Source organism: Muntiacus reevesi, chromosome 4, assembly GCF_963930625.1.
Source record: "Muntiacus reevesi chromosome 4, mMunRee1.1, whole genome shotgun sequence".
Lineage (NCBI taxonomy): Eukaryota > Metazoa > Chordata > Mammalia > Artiodactyla > Cervidae > Muntiacus > Muntiacus reevesi.
The window spans coordinates 2,767,398-2,784,106 of record NC_089252.1 but is presented as its reverse complement, the minus strand read 5'-3'; the positions used below and the strand labels follow the sequence as shown (position 1 = coordinate 2,784,106).

General features: G+C 42.6%; 1 protein-coding gene across 6 annotated transcripts in view; it reads left to right on the top strand.

The window, feature by feature from the left end:
- The window catches only part of ZNF236 (zinc finger protein 236), a 68,481-nt gene that overhangs the window by 18,343 nt on the left and 33,429 nt on the right, over window positions 1-16,709 (top strand). For all 6 annotated transcript variants that reach the window (XM_065932280.1, XM_065932279.1, XM_065932278.1 and 3 more), the window contains exons 7-13: window positions 1,694-1,837; window positions 3,417-3,620; window positions 4,560-4,788; window positions 10,721-10,993; window positions 11,614-11,817; window positions 14,812-14,953; window positions 15,682-15,942. In XM_065932280.1, the coding sequence (XP_065788352.1) occupies window positions 1,694-1,837; window positions 3,417-3,620; window positions 4,560-4,788; window positions 10,721-10,993; window positions 11,614-11,817; window positions 14,812-14,953; window positions 15,682-15,942 (1,457 nt within the window). The remainder of the gene's footprint in view (window positions 1-1,693; window positions 1,838-3,416; window positions 3,621-4,559; window positions 4,789-10,720; window positions 10,994-11,613; window positions 11,818-14,811; window positions 14,954-15,681; window positions 15,943-16,709) is intronic.

The following is a 16,709-nucleotide window of genomic DNA, read 5'->3' as shown; positions in this document are numbered from 1 at the left end:
AGTACATACATACACATGAATAATATTTATCTATATATATATATAACATATGAACCTTTTTGGCTTGTATGGAAATATAAAATACTATTTTTTGTCTTTTTACCAACAATATTATAGCTTTGATGAATAAACGTTTGAAAATAATCGTAATACTGTTGCTAGTTACGGTCTATCAATCTGTGTCACGTCATGCCTTTAGTGAACCTGAAACATGGACGCTTCCAAGTGTAAGGAACTGAGAGAGAAAAGATGAACTGAGGAGGCAGTGTTTTTCTGTGCTGGTATTGCTGCCCTCGTGTGCATCCCCACTCACCTTTTCTGCCAGCAGAGTCCTGGCCAGTGGATTTCCCTCCATGCTGCACATTAACTGATCATTTCAGCCAAACTGATGTTCCAGTGCTCTGTTGTCTCCAGATAATACTGATTTGTCAGCCTCTGGGGGTAGCTCTCTTCATCCCATTCGTGTTTGCTCTTGTTAACTGTCATGATTTGGTGTCTTATTTAGTCTAGTTGGAGATGATGAAGACGTATTTAAGCAACACAAAGCACTTACCATGGATTATTTATTTTATGTAATTGCTTTGGAGGATGAAAAATATCACAGTCTTAAAAGCAAGTGTATGTCTTTTAATTTTTCCCTTGGTAAATCCTTAGGTAACAGTAAATCCTTCCATAACAGTAAAATGAAGAAAAGCTTACACAGTTCTGATAGTTTACAAGCAGACTGAGAACTCATGCAGTGAAACTGCTTTTGAAGACTTCACTGTGGAAGACCCAGGGGGCCTGGGGAGATCACTGGTGAGGGTACCTTTTGGTCCACGTCGGAGCCTCCTGGAGCCGCTCCGTGTGGAGGCGATCGCCAAGGGTCTGTGTCTGCACACACAGCACTGGGAAAGGAGGCTGAGCACCCCCCGGCTTATGGGAGCCCTGCAGGGAAGGCCAGGGCCGCCCGCCCCCGGCCAGAGACCCCCGGGGCCTGTAGTGGGACCGACTCTGGTGTTCTGGGAACAACCCCTAAAGGTTGCTTGGAGTGTTATCTACTCCTGTGGCGAGCCTAAAGCCGTGGACTTGCTCTTCTCCAGGTGTTGGGAGGATGGAGTCTCTCCTGAGCGCAGGGCTGGCAGGCACAGCTGACAGGGAGGGTGTGGGGCCTGAGGGCTGGGCGAGGACCGGCGGGCACAGCCTCCATGCCAGTGGCCCTGTTCCCGTCACTGCTCCATGCTCCACTTCTGCTCCATCAGAGTTTTAGAAAGTGGTCAGTGATGTGACGTGACTGTTGGAACTGGCGGCCGCCCTCCTGACTTGTGTGTTTAAGACTCAGAGTAAAAGTCTAACTGTTTGGCCTTGGTTGTTGAACACTTAAACCGTTTTATTGAACGCTAACCATTTAAGAAATCGAGAACAGGTCAGACTTTTTTTTTTAACTAGAGTACTGTAACTGAAAATTGTGGTTTTTCACTCCTGAGCCAGTTCTGATTTATAGAAAAGACTGAAATTTCAATTAATCCCAGACTGAAAATATTGATTACAGTCAGGTCATTGATTCTAGACCTCTCTAACGTAAAAGGTATAATAAAGAGTTACGTTATTTCTCTCATTTTAATTGAATGGTTAGTTATAATTTGCCATCATTTAAATATTTTAATCTAACAATTAATTGTGAAATATTGATTTTTCTTTTTTGTTCTTTAAGGTCAAGAATGGCCCTACCTATAATTGTACAGAATGTAGTTGTGTATTTAAAAGTTTAGGTAGCTTGAACACTCACATCAGCAAGATGCATATGGGTGGACCACAGAATTCAGCAGGCGCTACAGAGACTGCTCACGTCTTAACGGTAAGCTTGGCCAGCTGATTGACAGAAGATATTCTTTTACCAAAATCTGTCATCTTAATTATGAACTTTAAAATTGAATAGTAGTATCATAAAGGTGCTATGAAAGTTTCCACTATGGAAGTATGGGTCCTACTTAATTTGTTTGCTTAATTAAAGAAAATCAAATTTTTGGAAACTTTAAAATAATTTTTATGTGATTCTGATTTATGGGGTGTCATCTGAACCAGTTAGAAATAAGGTCAAACGTCATCACTGTTATGAAGTTGTAATTCCTACAGTCAGTGTTGACTGATGATGATTATTGAATATTCTTTATGCTTGTGTTATCATTGAAGAATCACTTCTCTTTTTAAAGTGATATTTCCCTAGGTCTGATGTGATGGTGATTCTTTCTCCTGAAACCTTGCACTTTGGGGAAACTAAGTTGTATTTTCCAGTTTAACATGCAGTTAAGGTTGTGACTCAGCACGCCCACTTGACTCCTTCCTGTAGGCTGTGGTAACTCAGCCTCCGGCTGCTTTTTCTCCTGCCCTCTCAGCTGAGCTGCCTGGCGGCATCCAAGTGTGGAGCATGGTGTCCTGACCACAGCAGACTAGTCTCGTGAGTGCAGAGGGGCCTCATGAGTGCAGCCAGCCAGTAGCTGGTGTCAGGTCGGCAGCTGCCTCTTAGTGCAGACAGCGCAGGCCCAGTTGGTATTCAGTCTCCAAGCATGGGGCGCCAATTGAGGGTTGGCTTTTTCCTTTCTCACAATATTTGTGGCTTGGGATGAGTCCTCAGCTTACTCTTGATTAGGGAAAGTGTTGTGAAGAAGTTCTAAAACTGGAGAGTAATCAGTCTTGTAATTAGGTCTTCAATTTTATTTTGGACTGAGTAGTTTTAAATAAAGTTTTCAATATATAAATCAAGCAAATGTTAGAGTTTTTTTCCCTTTTCTTTTGGCAGTATGCAAATCCAGCATGTAGGTGGAGTGAATTACCTGGAATGATAATCCAAGTCATTGAAAAAAATCTACATTCTCAATAAAACACTGAGAATGTCATGCAGGGGTCTGTCCTGATATCTGCCATGACAGTGTCTTGCAGGTTCTCTGACCCCACGTCTTATGTGTGTGTTTTTCAGATTTCTGGGTTTTTGAGGAATCAGATCAGCTCTCCCCTTACATACTCTTGGCTGTGGCTTTACAGACCTGTTATTCCTCCAATGCCCCTGTTTTTTAGGAATCAAAAAAACTTTTAGACCACAGTGATTTCTTTCTTATTTTCTCTATTTGGTAACTTTTTTCTCCTTCATTTTAGTGACCAACAGGGGGATGAGGCTTGTGTGCTTAATCCCTCATCTTGAAGTGATAGTCTCTACTACCATGTAAAAGACTTTAAAAGAGTTACAGAGAAATTCATTGAATACATTTTTTTAAGAGTCAGTTTTGGTCTAACTTAAAAAGTCAGTGAGGCATATTTGGAATATTGTTAGATTTTCATGCTCATAATGAAGATAATGCTGGTTTCTTTTTTTAAAAAAATTGGTGTACGAATTAGCATACTTGTTTACCATTTTTAATGAAACATTGGTGTGTTTTCAGGCCACGTTGTTTCAGACTTTACCACTCCAGCAGACGGACGCCCAGGTCCCGTCGGCTCCCGGTCAGCAGAGCTCGCAGGTGGTGACCGACGTCATCCAGCAGTTGCTGGAGCTGTCGGAGCCGGGGCCGGTGGAGGCCAGCCAGCCGCCCCAGGCCGCCCAGCAGCTGAGCATCACTGTGGGCATCAACCAGGACATCCTGCAGGTGAGACGCGCTGCCCCTGCTGTCCGTGTCCGCCAGGGCCAGGGTCACCACTGGGAGTCATTGTTCAGGGCTTGTCGCAGTAAAGACGTCTTCACGAAAGATGTGTCCTAACTGAAACGATTATATTGAAACAAAGCATGCTTATTTGATTACTTATGGAAAGTGCAGATTTTGAAATGATTTATTAATCTATAAACAAAAAGTTTAAAAAACCTAACTTTTTTCTCTGTAAGTGAGTTTCCTGGAAAAGAACAGGCTTTTCAGGGCTTTCTTGTATCTGTCCCTGGTGACAGAGGGTGAGGACTATTTGATTCTTGCCCGAGCTCCTTGGAGACAGCGCCGCGTGTTCTGACCATGTGTGAGCATCTCTGCTTGCATGGAGCTGGCGGAGGAGGGCACACTGGGCCTCTCTCGTTCTCCCCCAGGCCCATTCCACGGCCGCGGCCCTCACCCCCGCGCCCCTCCGTTTCCTTGCTGATGGTAAACGCTGACCTGTGTGCTCCACCTTCGTGGTGACAGATTGGGGAGTGAAGAGTCAGGCTGTCAGGACCCGGTGGCAGCTGGTGTCCTGAGGGCGAAGCCCCTCTCGTCTCTTAACAGTGATTCCCAGATGTGCTATAGACAACCAGGGTTGTCTGATACAACAATTCTACCAGGCAGTGTAATTAATTTTAATCCCCTTTAATTTTGGAACGCAAATGCTTGCCATGCCAGATTTTGGGTAGGGGTAAGATGTCAGATTTCAAAAGGGACGTTTCCACCTCCAGAGCTGGACGTTCTGCTTATGTTAGTAGAGGACTGCTTGGCGACGGAGGCTTTCCTCCTGGTGGGGCTGAGTCAGAATCCCGCAGGTCAGGCTTGCTCGTGTCTTTGTGATTGGCTTTGGTGGGCAGGTGCGGGCGCCACCCCTCCTAACCTCCTAGTTCTGTTCTGTCTCAGCAAGCCTTAGAAAACAGTGGGCTGTCTTCAATTCCAGTTGCAGCGCATCCGAGCGACCCCAGCCACACCAAGGCCGCGGCAGCTCAGGGCCAGACCCCAGACGCTACGAGCGTTTCAAGTGAGCCAGCTGACCCTACAGACACAGAGCAAGAGAAAGAGCAGGAAAGCCCAGAGAAGCTGGATAAAAAGGAGAAAAAGATTATAAAGAAGAAATCACCGTTCCTACCAGGTAATTTTAGCATGCCTTAAGGTTCCGACATTTGGGTGGTCAGTTGCTATTTAAGAGTCATGCCCTCCTTTTTCCTTCTGAAGGGGGATGTGTTGTTGAAGGCCCCGATCGTCTCTACCCAATAGCATTTGTTTGTGGTGAGCCTTGTTGGACTTGCCCCTTTTCCGCGGGCGGCCGATGTCCCGTGATTGAACCCTCCTTCCTGCCAGCTCTTCCTGCCAGTGTCTGCCCCGTCGTCCCCCGTTGCCCCCACCTGATGCTCCAGAAGCCCCCCTGCGCCCCCCTTGGCCCTTTCCCAGTGGCGCCGTCTGTTCCCCGGCTCCTGGCCCTTGGAAGCCCGCCCCACCTGCGTTTCTGCCTTCCTTCCGGGCGTCTGGACACAAGCACATGTCATGGTGAAGCTGGGTGCCTGCTGTCCCCTCAGCACTCTCGCGTCTGCTGAGCGGCGTGCGTTCCCACAGACGTGACTGCGTCACACGTGTCTCCTTCCTCGCTCTCCTCTCTCATTCTCTGGGGGACTCGGGCAGTTGTTGGAGGCCAGCTCACGTCGCTGCCTCGTAGGAGCAGGGGTCTTCCTTCCTCAGTGCTGAAGACAAGCAGGACCCCTGGTCCCCTGGGTCACTCATGTGCAGCTGGAATGCGTTCTGTGTGTTTCTGAACATCCCACAGGGCTCGCTATGGCTCACCATGCCGGAGCAGGCCTTACTGTGTCTTTTATGGTTAAGATAGATCCCTGCCTTTTGGGAGAAGTGGTCCTATAAAAATGTTTGCTTAATGCACTAACTGTTCTTGGGAGGCATGGACTAACCTGTGATCTGTGTTAACACTTCTTTCTCAGAGTGTGTTGTCCCATTGCTAACCTGTGGTTGTGAAATCTCTGAATCTCAGCCCACAAAACATCTTGGCCCTACTCTCCTTCTTCTCCCTCCTCTTTTGATCCGACCCTTCCTCCCCAAGTGAAAAACAGGATGATGGAACCCAAGCAGTTTATTGTCTGGGTTTTCCTGGGATCTGGAGAGGCAAGAAGGAAATAAGGGCCATTGCCACACATTTTTGTCAGCTGTGTGGTGGCCTTGAAGGTCCCGTGTTAGCTGTGCGTTCTTGAACACTTCCTTTTCGTACACCTGATAAAGTGATGAAAGCCTACGGTCCCTGTGAAACAAGTTGCTGCACGTTGCTGTGAATGTCCGGAGATGCTCGGACGTGGCTGAGGGCAGGCCAGGCTGGCCTCCGGGAGGTGCTGAAGGGGAGACTTCATCCCACGTTGTCCTCCGTCTTCAGGGTTAGAAACGGCTTTCTCTTTTGCACTGAGCATCAGATGAAGATTTCAAAATGGAACTGCAATTAACCCTATTGTACATTATTTTAATGTGGGGTGTTGTACTTAGCGAGTTTATAAGGATATGGAGATTCTAAAATGGAACTGCAGTTAACCCTATTGTATGTTATTTTAATATGGAATGTTGTACTTACAGAGTTTGTAAAGATTATGCAAATTTTAATTTTTGAAATACTTGACTACATTAAATATTTAGAGTACTGAGCAAGTTTATGTAGTTCTAGTAAATTTTAGATTAAACGTGATCCTTAGTATAGGTTGGAGCAAGCTTTTTTTGTTTTAATCATCTCTGATGTTGTGATGAGAAAATTACTGGGGGCATGTCTCTATATAAAGACAGTGCTTTTGATTAAAAGAAGTCCCTCCTCTTACAGGAACCAGTATACTTTTAATGTAATGATCATTTCTGAAAACAAAAACACTTCTTCAAGGGTAGTTGATACCATCTGGTACCCTAAGAAGACCCTGAGCAAACTATTCTTGTCTCCTAAGTCATAACATTTTCTTAACAGCTGATAATTAACCTTAATTACATTTCCAAGTTAAACATATGCAGCCATCTAAAGCCATCACTCTGATTTACTCAGTTTTGCGAGAATGAATATTTTTAGTAGAATTTGCTTTGTTATTTTAAGAAGTATTTTATGTATGAGTTAAATATTTAACAAAAACTTTTGTATTTATCGTAACACTTGTGCCGTGTAAATCATTACTTGTTGTTCAGTCGTTAAGTTGTGTCTGACTCTTTGCAACCCCGTGGACTGCAGCACGCCAGGCCTCCCTGTCCTTCACCGTCTCCTGGAGTTTGTTCAGACTCATGTCCACTGAGTCGATGATGCCATCCAACCATCCTCATTATGAAGTTCTAATAAAGTCAGTTAACCTTTCAACTTTCTCATCTGTAAAAGGGCCGGTGATAAGATAAATAAAGGAGAATCCAATAGTGCCTGAAACGTAGTAAGTGTGTAATAGATACATGCATTTTTAAGTTTTTCTGAGACCAGGTGGGACTGCTCATCTCACAATCTGGTGGGCGGCGGGGCACGCACCTTTCTGCTCCTGCCGGGCTCCGTGCGCCCCGTCCGCCCTCCAGGCCGCTGCCTCACGATGGTCTTGTGTCTCCCAGCAAGCACAGGCATGTTATTATGTATTATATATTATTGTTCTTAGTGAGATGTATGCCATGCTATCTGTGTGATATTTACTCTCTTGCCATGGTATCTTACATGTGCAAGATGCCTGAACAGTATTCTCTGTAGCATGTGTTCTTCTCTAGTTTGCTTGGCTTTTGAGTTAAAAGGGAGAAGTATTTTTTGTTTTCATATAGCAGAAGGGAGAGATAGGTTTTATTTTTATATAGCCAAATTTGTCAGTGATTTATGACTTTTGGATTTGGGTAACAGTTAGACTTCAACACTGACATTATGGAAAAAGTACCTTTTACCTAACACTTTTACATTTAGATTTTTTTTTTTTTTTACATTATAAAATGATCACCATATATCCATTTACCATCTGTATACTTTTGTATTTTAAACCAAATCTTTGACTTCGTTTTATTTTTTGTTGCCGATGGGCACTCAGCTACCCAGACACCATTTGTTGAGTAAGTCGTGTTTTCCCTGCTGAAATGCACTGTCACCTTCATCATATATTACACTCTCAAACCTGTGTGGGTCTTTTCTGGACTTTATTCCAGTAATCTGTCTTTTTATTCATGTGTTGTAATACTAAATGGTTTTAGCTTTATTGTATGTTTTATAACTAGGACATCTGGTCCTTTCTCACTTCACTTGTTTTTAAGTTTTTTGTTTTTTTTATAAAACTATTTTCCCATATATTTTTTTTTCATATGTACTTTAAAAGCATCTACTAAACTTCCAGAACTAGTTCTGAAAAACTCCTATTGGTATTTGTATGTACTGTGCTAAGTCGTGTTAGTTGTGTCTGACTCTTTGAGACTCTGTGGTCCATAGCCCACCAGGCCCCTCTGTCCATGGGATTCTCCAAGCGAGAACACTGGAGTGGGTCGCCCTGCCCTCCTCTGGGGGGTCTTCCCAACCCAGGGATGGAACCCACTTCTCTTGCATCTCCTCATTGGCAGGCAGGTTCTTTACCTCTGGCACCACCTGGGAAGCCCTGGTATTTGTATGTAAGTGACTTAATCAGGGAGAACTGATGCCTTTGTAACTTTTTGTCTTCATACCGAAGAATAGGGTTAGTATGGAATCATGTATGTGAAACTTTTGAAAATTGAAAAGCACTATATAACTTAAAGAATCAATCAGTAAAAAAAAATTAAAAAAGAATAGGATATGCATTTCTACTTAGATCTTCTTTTCTTTTCTTCCATATTTTAGTAATGGTTTAAAATTTTCTTCTGGATTTTGACTGTAGATAGGAAGGATACTGATTTCCATAGATTAAAATGTGGGCCTTTTTCTGAGTTTTAGTTTTTTAGGTATATAGCCATATCATTTGTAAACAATAATTTTGCCTTTTCCTGTATACTGCGTGTTTTTGTATCTTAACTAGTTACATTGGCTAGCATCTGTCAAACGTGAGAAATTAATGGCAGTGTGATAGTGAACTTTTTCCTGACCTAATTTAGTAGGACTGCTTTTCGTATTTTCCTAATAAGTCAAACATTTTATTGATAGATTTTATTCACCTCCTCCTGTTTTTAGGCAGTTTTTTTAAAACTTAAAACTAGATGTTGAATTTTAGTAAATGCCTTTTCATCTTGAGGATGACTATATATATTTTTTTCTTTTAAAATTTATTGATGTGTTTGAAGAGAAAAGCTATTGCCCAACTCCAGGAAGGATTGCCATGTGGGAATGAAGAACTGGTTTTCCGGATCTTACATTTTGTCACAGGGTCAGAAATCTGGATTCAGTTTTCTCTTTCTAACACTGCCTGGGCCAAGCAAAATACTTGCAGGGTGCATTTGGAGAGCGCCAGGCTCAAAGCTCCAGATGCCAGTCTGTGTCTCTGTTCTCCTTTATTCCCAGAAATAATTAGAACCCGGTGAAAGTTGTGTGTCATCTTACGCAATTAAACATATATTTTCATTTTTGCTTGAAAAAAAATCTGATTGAGGAAGGTGATTTCCAGACTTTAGCTAACAGAGACTTCCTTTTTGTTCCTTGCTTTTCTGATTTGTCATGGTAAGACATTTAGTTAATTATTGCACTTTTCTAAATTAGTTTTTGTCCGTTAGTTTAAGCAGTCTTAAATTTTAGATTTTCTCAATATGAGAAATATCACCATAAAATAAATATCTTTTTCTCATTTTAAAAACATATTTCGCTTGTTTCCAGCTCTTCTCCCCGCCACCTGCCATGGTTTGTGTCTGTTCTTCTTTGCTCTTGTTTTCAGAAAAAATATTATTTTGGATTCTTTTACTTAACCTCCTTTCCTGTGTTATTCCTGCAAAGAGGATTATTTTCAGGAATATACATTTTCTCTCCTTGCAAATTCACTTGCGCATAAAGAAAATTCCTTGTATTTACTGATATCAAAGAGAAGGAAACAATTTTTTCTCTTCCCCTAATAAAATAATGTCTGTACAGACACAGTTCAATAAACAGTGAAAATTTTCTGATGAATTTCCTCAACATGGCCCAAGCCCTTTTGATTTCAAGTGGATTCTTATTGTAGGCATCTGTTTCATTTCTGATGAATAAATCTTATTGAAATTTTAAAAGATGATTCTGTCAAATTAGAAATTTGCCAGTTTAGATATTATTTTACTTAATATATTTCCACAAATTCTACTTGTGATTTTTCTTCTGGTGGAAATAGTTTTAAGCCTGGTTCAAGGTTGAATAAAAGTGTTTAGAGTTTTTTTGTATTTGAAGAATTTTCTATATTTGTTCATGAATCATGAACTCGTTCAAATGAGTTTTAACTTTGTTTTAACTGTCTAGTTCCTTTCTATAACATGAGAACTTAGCATTTCCTAGTCATTTTATTTGCATTTTTATTAGTATTTTTATTTTTTTATTTGTATTTTTTTTATTAGTGACAACAGATTGGCTCAGACAAGACTTACTATAACTTCTTCGCTCCTTCTCTTCTTGTTCCTTGAGTTAATTTTGTAGCCTTTGGATGAGATCTGCTATTCTTTGCATTTCCAGCAGATGAGTCTGTACTGCCCATTCTTGATTTATGCTATAGCACCTGTCTCGTTAGAGTTCTTCTCTCTCTCAGCCAATGATTTGTGTCTTCCTGAGCCTCTTAGGACTGTCTGCAGGATTCAGTCATAGTCGTCATTTGTTTCAGTTACTGTGGAGATTTCCGCCTTCCCCGTAGTTGATCGCACATACCCTCTGCTGTGGCAGAAAGCACACAGAGGTGTGCTGTGTGGTCTGAGTGTCCCCCCGGCCGCCAGCAGGGTGTCAGTCAAATTTCAGTTATTGTGGAGATTTCCGCCTTCCCCACAGTTGACTGCACATACCCTCTGCCGTGGCAGAAAGCACACAGAGGGGTGCCGTGTGGTCTGAGTGTCCCCCCGGCCGTCAGCAGGATGTCCGCGCTTGGCTTAGCACGGTTCTGAGCCAGGCTGGGCCCGTCTGTCGCCCTCCCCAGGGTCGATCCGCGAGGAGAACGGCGTGCGCTGGCACGTGTGCCCCTACTGCACCAAGGAGTTCCGCAAGCCCAGCGACCTAGTGCGCCATATCCGCATCCACACCCATGAGAAGCCCTTCAAGTGCCCCCAGTGCTTCCGGGCCTTCGCCGTGAAGAGCACGCTGACCGCCCACATCAAGACACACACGGGCATCAAGGCCTTCAAGTGCCAGTACTGCATGAAGAGCTTCTCCACCTCGGGGAGCCTCAAGGTGCACATTCGCCTGCACACAGGTGCGCGGGGACAGTGGGGCACGGGGCCGCGTGACCTTCTGTAGGCCGAGCCACCTCCACATGAGCGGGTCCTCGTGGAGCCCAGGGCCCAAAGAGGGAGCCTTCCCCGCCCTCTTAAGAGTGAGGAGGGAGCTGCCGTGGCAGCGGGTTTAGACACAGACCAGGATAACGTGCCTCTGACGCCAGCATCTGCTGCTGGATTGCTCGGCTCTGGGCCGGCTAAGTGCTGTTGAGGCCCGAGCATGTGGAATGCCGGCCACAGGCCTGGGGCTGTGCTGTGATTGCGGTCACAAGTGGTGGGCCACATGAGAGGAGACCCTTAGCGTCTTAGTGTCTGAAGGACTCCTGGTGGTTTGAATACCTAGTTTACCGTTTTAGGCTTTCTCCTGAAAATAGTAAAGGCTCTTTTATACATAAAATGCTCTTATTATGTGCCTTCACATCTATGAAGTGCACTGTATGCAGACAAGGGAAATAATTGATAATATCCATGAGATAATATATACATATAACATGAAATGACAAATTGAGTATTCAAATCAATATTCCAATACTAGAATTTTATGCTGACCTTAACTGAGATGTATGTGTCTGGAATAATTCCACTGTCACTTGTTTAGGAGTCAGACCTTTTGCTTGTCCTCACTGTGACAAGAAGTTCCGAACCTCAGGCCACAGGAAGACTCACGTTGCCTCTCACTTTAAACACACGGAGTTGAGAAAGATGAGGCACCAGCGTAAACCTGCCAAGGTTCGTGTGGGCAAGGCGAATGTCCCAGTCCCTGACATTCCTTTGCAGGAACCGATTCTCATAACAGACGTAGGTAAGAGTCCCCTCCTTGGGTGTCTTGCAAGTGGGGGAGTGTTGTGGTCTGCACAGGTAGATAGCTGTACGCGTGGAGCAGGGGGGGTTGTTGCAAAGTGTTGTTTTGCTCTGTGGGCCAGTATGTCCCACAGAGAAATTAAAATCCTAGTTCTGTCAGTCTCTTAACCTGCTGCTCGGATTATGTTCCTGGTGAGAGGAAGTGGTGTGTGAGGGAGGGTGTTGGCGTCCGAGTCCTCGCCGAGGAGGACTGTTCCTCGGGGAACCTGTTGGTGGGGCACCTGGAGTGCCGTGTCGTCTGCGTCACAGATCATCCTTTGGGCAGCTTTCACCTTCTGATTAAAACAAAAGTCTGCCAGCTTTTGAATTCTTTTTAGGCTTGATGTTATAATGAAGGGAAATTATGATTTTGTTAACTAAAAAGAAAACACTGCTTATGAGAATTTTTGGGAAAATGTAGGTCTTAGAGCAAAGTTAAATTCATTAAATTCTGTGCAAGAATTTACGTTTTTATTACAGTTCCTGTATTTCATCATTTTAGGCAAGATAATCTAGTCTGTGAACAAAATTAGTATCAAACAAAATATGATTTGGTATAAATAAAGCTTAAATGATATAAAGAGAGATATTGTGGATTAATGTCAGTGGTAGTCCACTGATCAGATGATCAACAGTCATGAGCTTTTATGTATCTAGGTGCATAGCCGGAAAAGGCGATGGCACCCCACTCCAGTCCTCTTGCCTGGAAAATCCCATGGACGGAGGAGCCTGGTGGGCTGCAGTCCACGGGGTCACAAAGAGTCGGGCACGACTGAGCGGCTTCACTTTCATGCACTGGAGAAGGCAATATCGACCCACTCCAGTATTCTTGCCTGGAGAATCCCAGGGACGGGGGAGCCTGGTGGGCTGCCGTCTGTGGGGTCGCACAGAGTCGGACACGACTGAAGTGACTTAGCAGGAGCAGCAGCAGGTGCATGAAAATATATAAACCAGAAACAGAAGAAAGGAGAAATATTCAAATTCTGCACCATTGTCTTCAATTAGATTAATTTAGACATAGCAAGACTGAAGAGAATTTGAAACACACATATAAAAGGGTGTATACTAAAACAGTTTTAATACCTTTAAAACTATTTACTTCAAAGTACATGCTCTTTTAAATGTGCATGAAGAAGTTGATCAAATTCTGGGGTATAAAGAAATTTCAGGTTTTCAAAAGTAGAAATTGTAAAGGAAACAATCTTTTACTATAGTTCAGTGAAAACATAATAAAAAATAGCTATCTAAAATTTCATTATATGGAAAAGAAAGACTCAAAACTGCAATTACAAACAAGAAATGGAACATTTTATAAGCAAATTGAATGGGCCAAAGCTGCTATCAGGGAAATTAAGCCTTTTAAGAATTATTTCTTACTAAAGAAGAATGAAAATAAATATATAACTCAAAAAGGTAGAAAAATGAAAAACAAGTAACAAAAAGGAATTAATAAGTATAACAGTTTAAGACAAAACGAAATTGTAGTGAACATATTTTTACAACTTTTAGAAAATAAACAGATAATTTGACATGTCTCTGGTAAACTGAAGACTGAGAAAATGTCTATAGTATTAGGAGTGAGACTCAGTCTATAAGCACAGGTACAGATGAGATAAACACTTTGCAGATATTCTGCAACTTTTTGCTAATACATTTGAAAATATACATGAAATGTATTTTTTCTAGAGTAGTATACTTTTCAGAATTGACTCTAGAAGAAATGGAAAGCCCCAGAAGACAAGTTTAAGAGAATCCTCCCCCCAGACACCAGTCTGCAATGACTTTATGTATGATTTCTGCCAAGCTTCCTAGGACTGTCATTCCTGGGGTGTTCAGTTGTTTAGTGTACAGACACTGATCGAAGCACCTGTGGTAGGTTAGAATACTTTGATGCTGTTACACAGTTTCAGCAGCTCACAAAACCAAACAGCACAAAAGACCAGTTTCACATAGTATGTATTTAATCTTCACTAACGTGATCTCCAGGACTGGCAAATGGCAAAACCTAACAAGTGGCTCAGAGATGCTCAAATCCTGGCCCCTGTGTGACTAGGAGGATGGGCTGCGCACACTCGGAGAGCCGGGAGGAAGTAATGGGCTTTAGGGCACAGGGTTGAGCTGTAGCCTGCACCGTCAGGGGCAGTCCAGAGAGCCGTGTGTCAGAGGAGCCTGTGCACCCTCGCGTGGAAGTGCCCAGGGCCGTGGAGGGGGCAGAGGGTGTGGCAGGGGCCTGTTCTGGGACGGAGGAGGCACAGCCCAGCCAGTGCTGACTGTGTGTGTCTTCCCCTTGTTGTTCCAGGTAGATATTAAATAAATCAGAGGGTTCAGTGTATTCTTGTCCTGAATTGCATAAGTTATTGCTTGATGAAGACATACTTATCACACGGTCAGGCTAAGGGAATTCTTTATTACTTGAAAGTATGTAAAACCTGATATATATAAGATTGTCATTTTTCTGTTTACAGATATTCTTTTAATAAAATTCCTATGAAAACCCAGACTTTTTTAGAACACAGAAATGATGCTGGAATTATTTCTGTCTTGAGTTTGTTGTAGTACCTAGGGTACAGTCTTCATACCGAACAAACAAGAGACTGAGAACTTGGACTATCCTACATGTTGATATAGTTGTAGAAATTTGATGCCAGTAGATGCTTACATAGAAAGTAAATGTAGAAATCCGTAAAAAACTGGCTCTAGAACAAAGAGAAGTAACTGTGATAACATAAATATTCCTTTACGTTGGGGAAAAAAATCTGTCTTACGTTAATTTTGTGTTTCTGGATAGGTGTTCTTTGAATAGCCAGTTCCTAACACAATGAAAATAGCATTTAGTTGCCACATTGGAATCTAGCTTCTCAGGATTCCTATCTTCTGGGTAACAGGTGCCTTTTGACATTTAACTTTTTTTGGTACATTGACAGCGAATTATTCCTGATTTTCCTTTGGTTTGTAGGTCTTATCCAGCCCATTCCAAGGAACCAGTTATTTCAAAATTATTTTAATAACAGTTTTGTAAATGAAGCAGATAGACCATACAAATGTTTTTACTGTCATCGTGCCTATAAAAAATCTTGCCATCTTAAACAACACATCAGGTAAGTTGACAGATTCAGAGATGGAAAGTGATTTAGTGACCTGGTGACTTGTAGAAATACTAAGAATGGTAGTGTTAACGCTTGTTATTTAAAATGTCACTTTTGACCCCCAAATGTTTATTGATCATTGGTATTCTATCCACTCCAGTACTCTTGCCTGGAGAATTGCAGGGACAGAGGAGCCTGGTGGGCTGAAGGCCATGGGGTCTCAAAGAGTTGGATGTGACTGAGGAACTAAGACACACACACACATTTTCATCCTTTAGTGTCTTGACCAAAATATTTTACCCACAAATTGCCCCTGAATTTTATTTACACTATTATTTTTCAGTTTTTGCAGTTTCTAGGACTTGTCAGAGAAGTATCGGTTTGTTTCATTAGGGTTAATGTTCTTTCACAGTTTTTCAGGTGTGTTCATCAGAGTTTAGATTAATTATTGTCACTAGCAACAGTGAAAAGGAAGTAGAAACCTGGTCATAAGAGACAGTGAGGGGTCATGAGGAGAGGATGGAGCATGGACGAGGACGTGGGGTCTGGGTTTGTGTCAGACATGAACGAGCCCCAGGACTTTAGATGGGTTACCTGGCGTAGAGTCTCAGAGGTCCTGTTGGAATCAGGGAGTTCAGGGCAGGGGGTGTCAAGTGCGATAGTTACGAGAGTGCATTCTAAAGTATAAGGCACCATGAAAGCATGAGGTACCCATTCATTACTGTCTTTATTCTTTTTAGGTCCCATACAGGCGAAAAGCCCTTTAAATGTTCTCAGTGTGGAAGAGGCTTTGTTTCTGCGGGCGTGCTCAAAGCGCATGTGCGAACGCACACAGGCCTGAAGTCTTTCAAGTGTCTGATCTGTAATGGCGCTTTCACGACCGGGGGGAGCCTCCGGCGGCACATGGGCATCCACAACGACCTCCGCCCCTACATGTGCCCCTACTGCCAGAAGACATTTAAGACCTCGCTCAACTGCAAGAAACACATGAAAACCCACAGGTAGGTGCTGCTCTGCTGGGCACCTTCTAATCGTCTGCGTAGTTCCACGATGTTGGTGGGAGTGTTTTTAGGAAATAGTTGTCTTTGTTCTCCTATGTTGTTACTTCTAGCTTGATCTAGTGAAGCTGCTATATCCGTGTTTAAGGATCTATTAAGAACCGTAGAGTAAAACATAAAATTTTTATTTTTAATATAATATTGAAGTAGTCTGTGTTAGGCTAAATGCTTTGTAAACTTTCTTAAAACTGGTCATCAGTAGTAGATAAAATGCTAGATAGACCATGTCTACTGTAATTAGGTAATGAGGATTGCAAAAAAGGAAATCTTGGTCGACTCTGTGACTTCTAGGCATACCATCAGTGTTGCCTGCTTGGTAATTATTCTAAGTTGTTGATAAAGGGAATATATATTTTAGCTATCAGGTCATCTGTCATTGCCGCTGACTTAGATTTTTGCTTGAGTAGAGGGCTATCTCGTCTCATCTGCATTTCTTGCAGAAATGCATTTCTGACCACATCAGATCTATATTTGACCTGGGTTTTGGGTTTTGTTTTTTTTTTTCCAGTGTTTTGATTCACTCACTGAATTCATAGCTCATTTTTCTCTTTGAAAGAAAAGTTGTTGGCCTTGAAAATATGCTGGGTATATTTTGTATATGGAAAAGTGATATTAACAGGAATAAGGCTCCTGCAGAAAATGAACTTGGCCACATGCCTCGCCGTCCAGATGCTGTAGTCTGTGGACCTGGTCACTGGGCCGAGCACAAC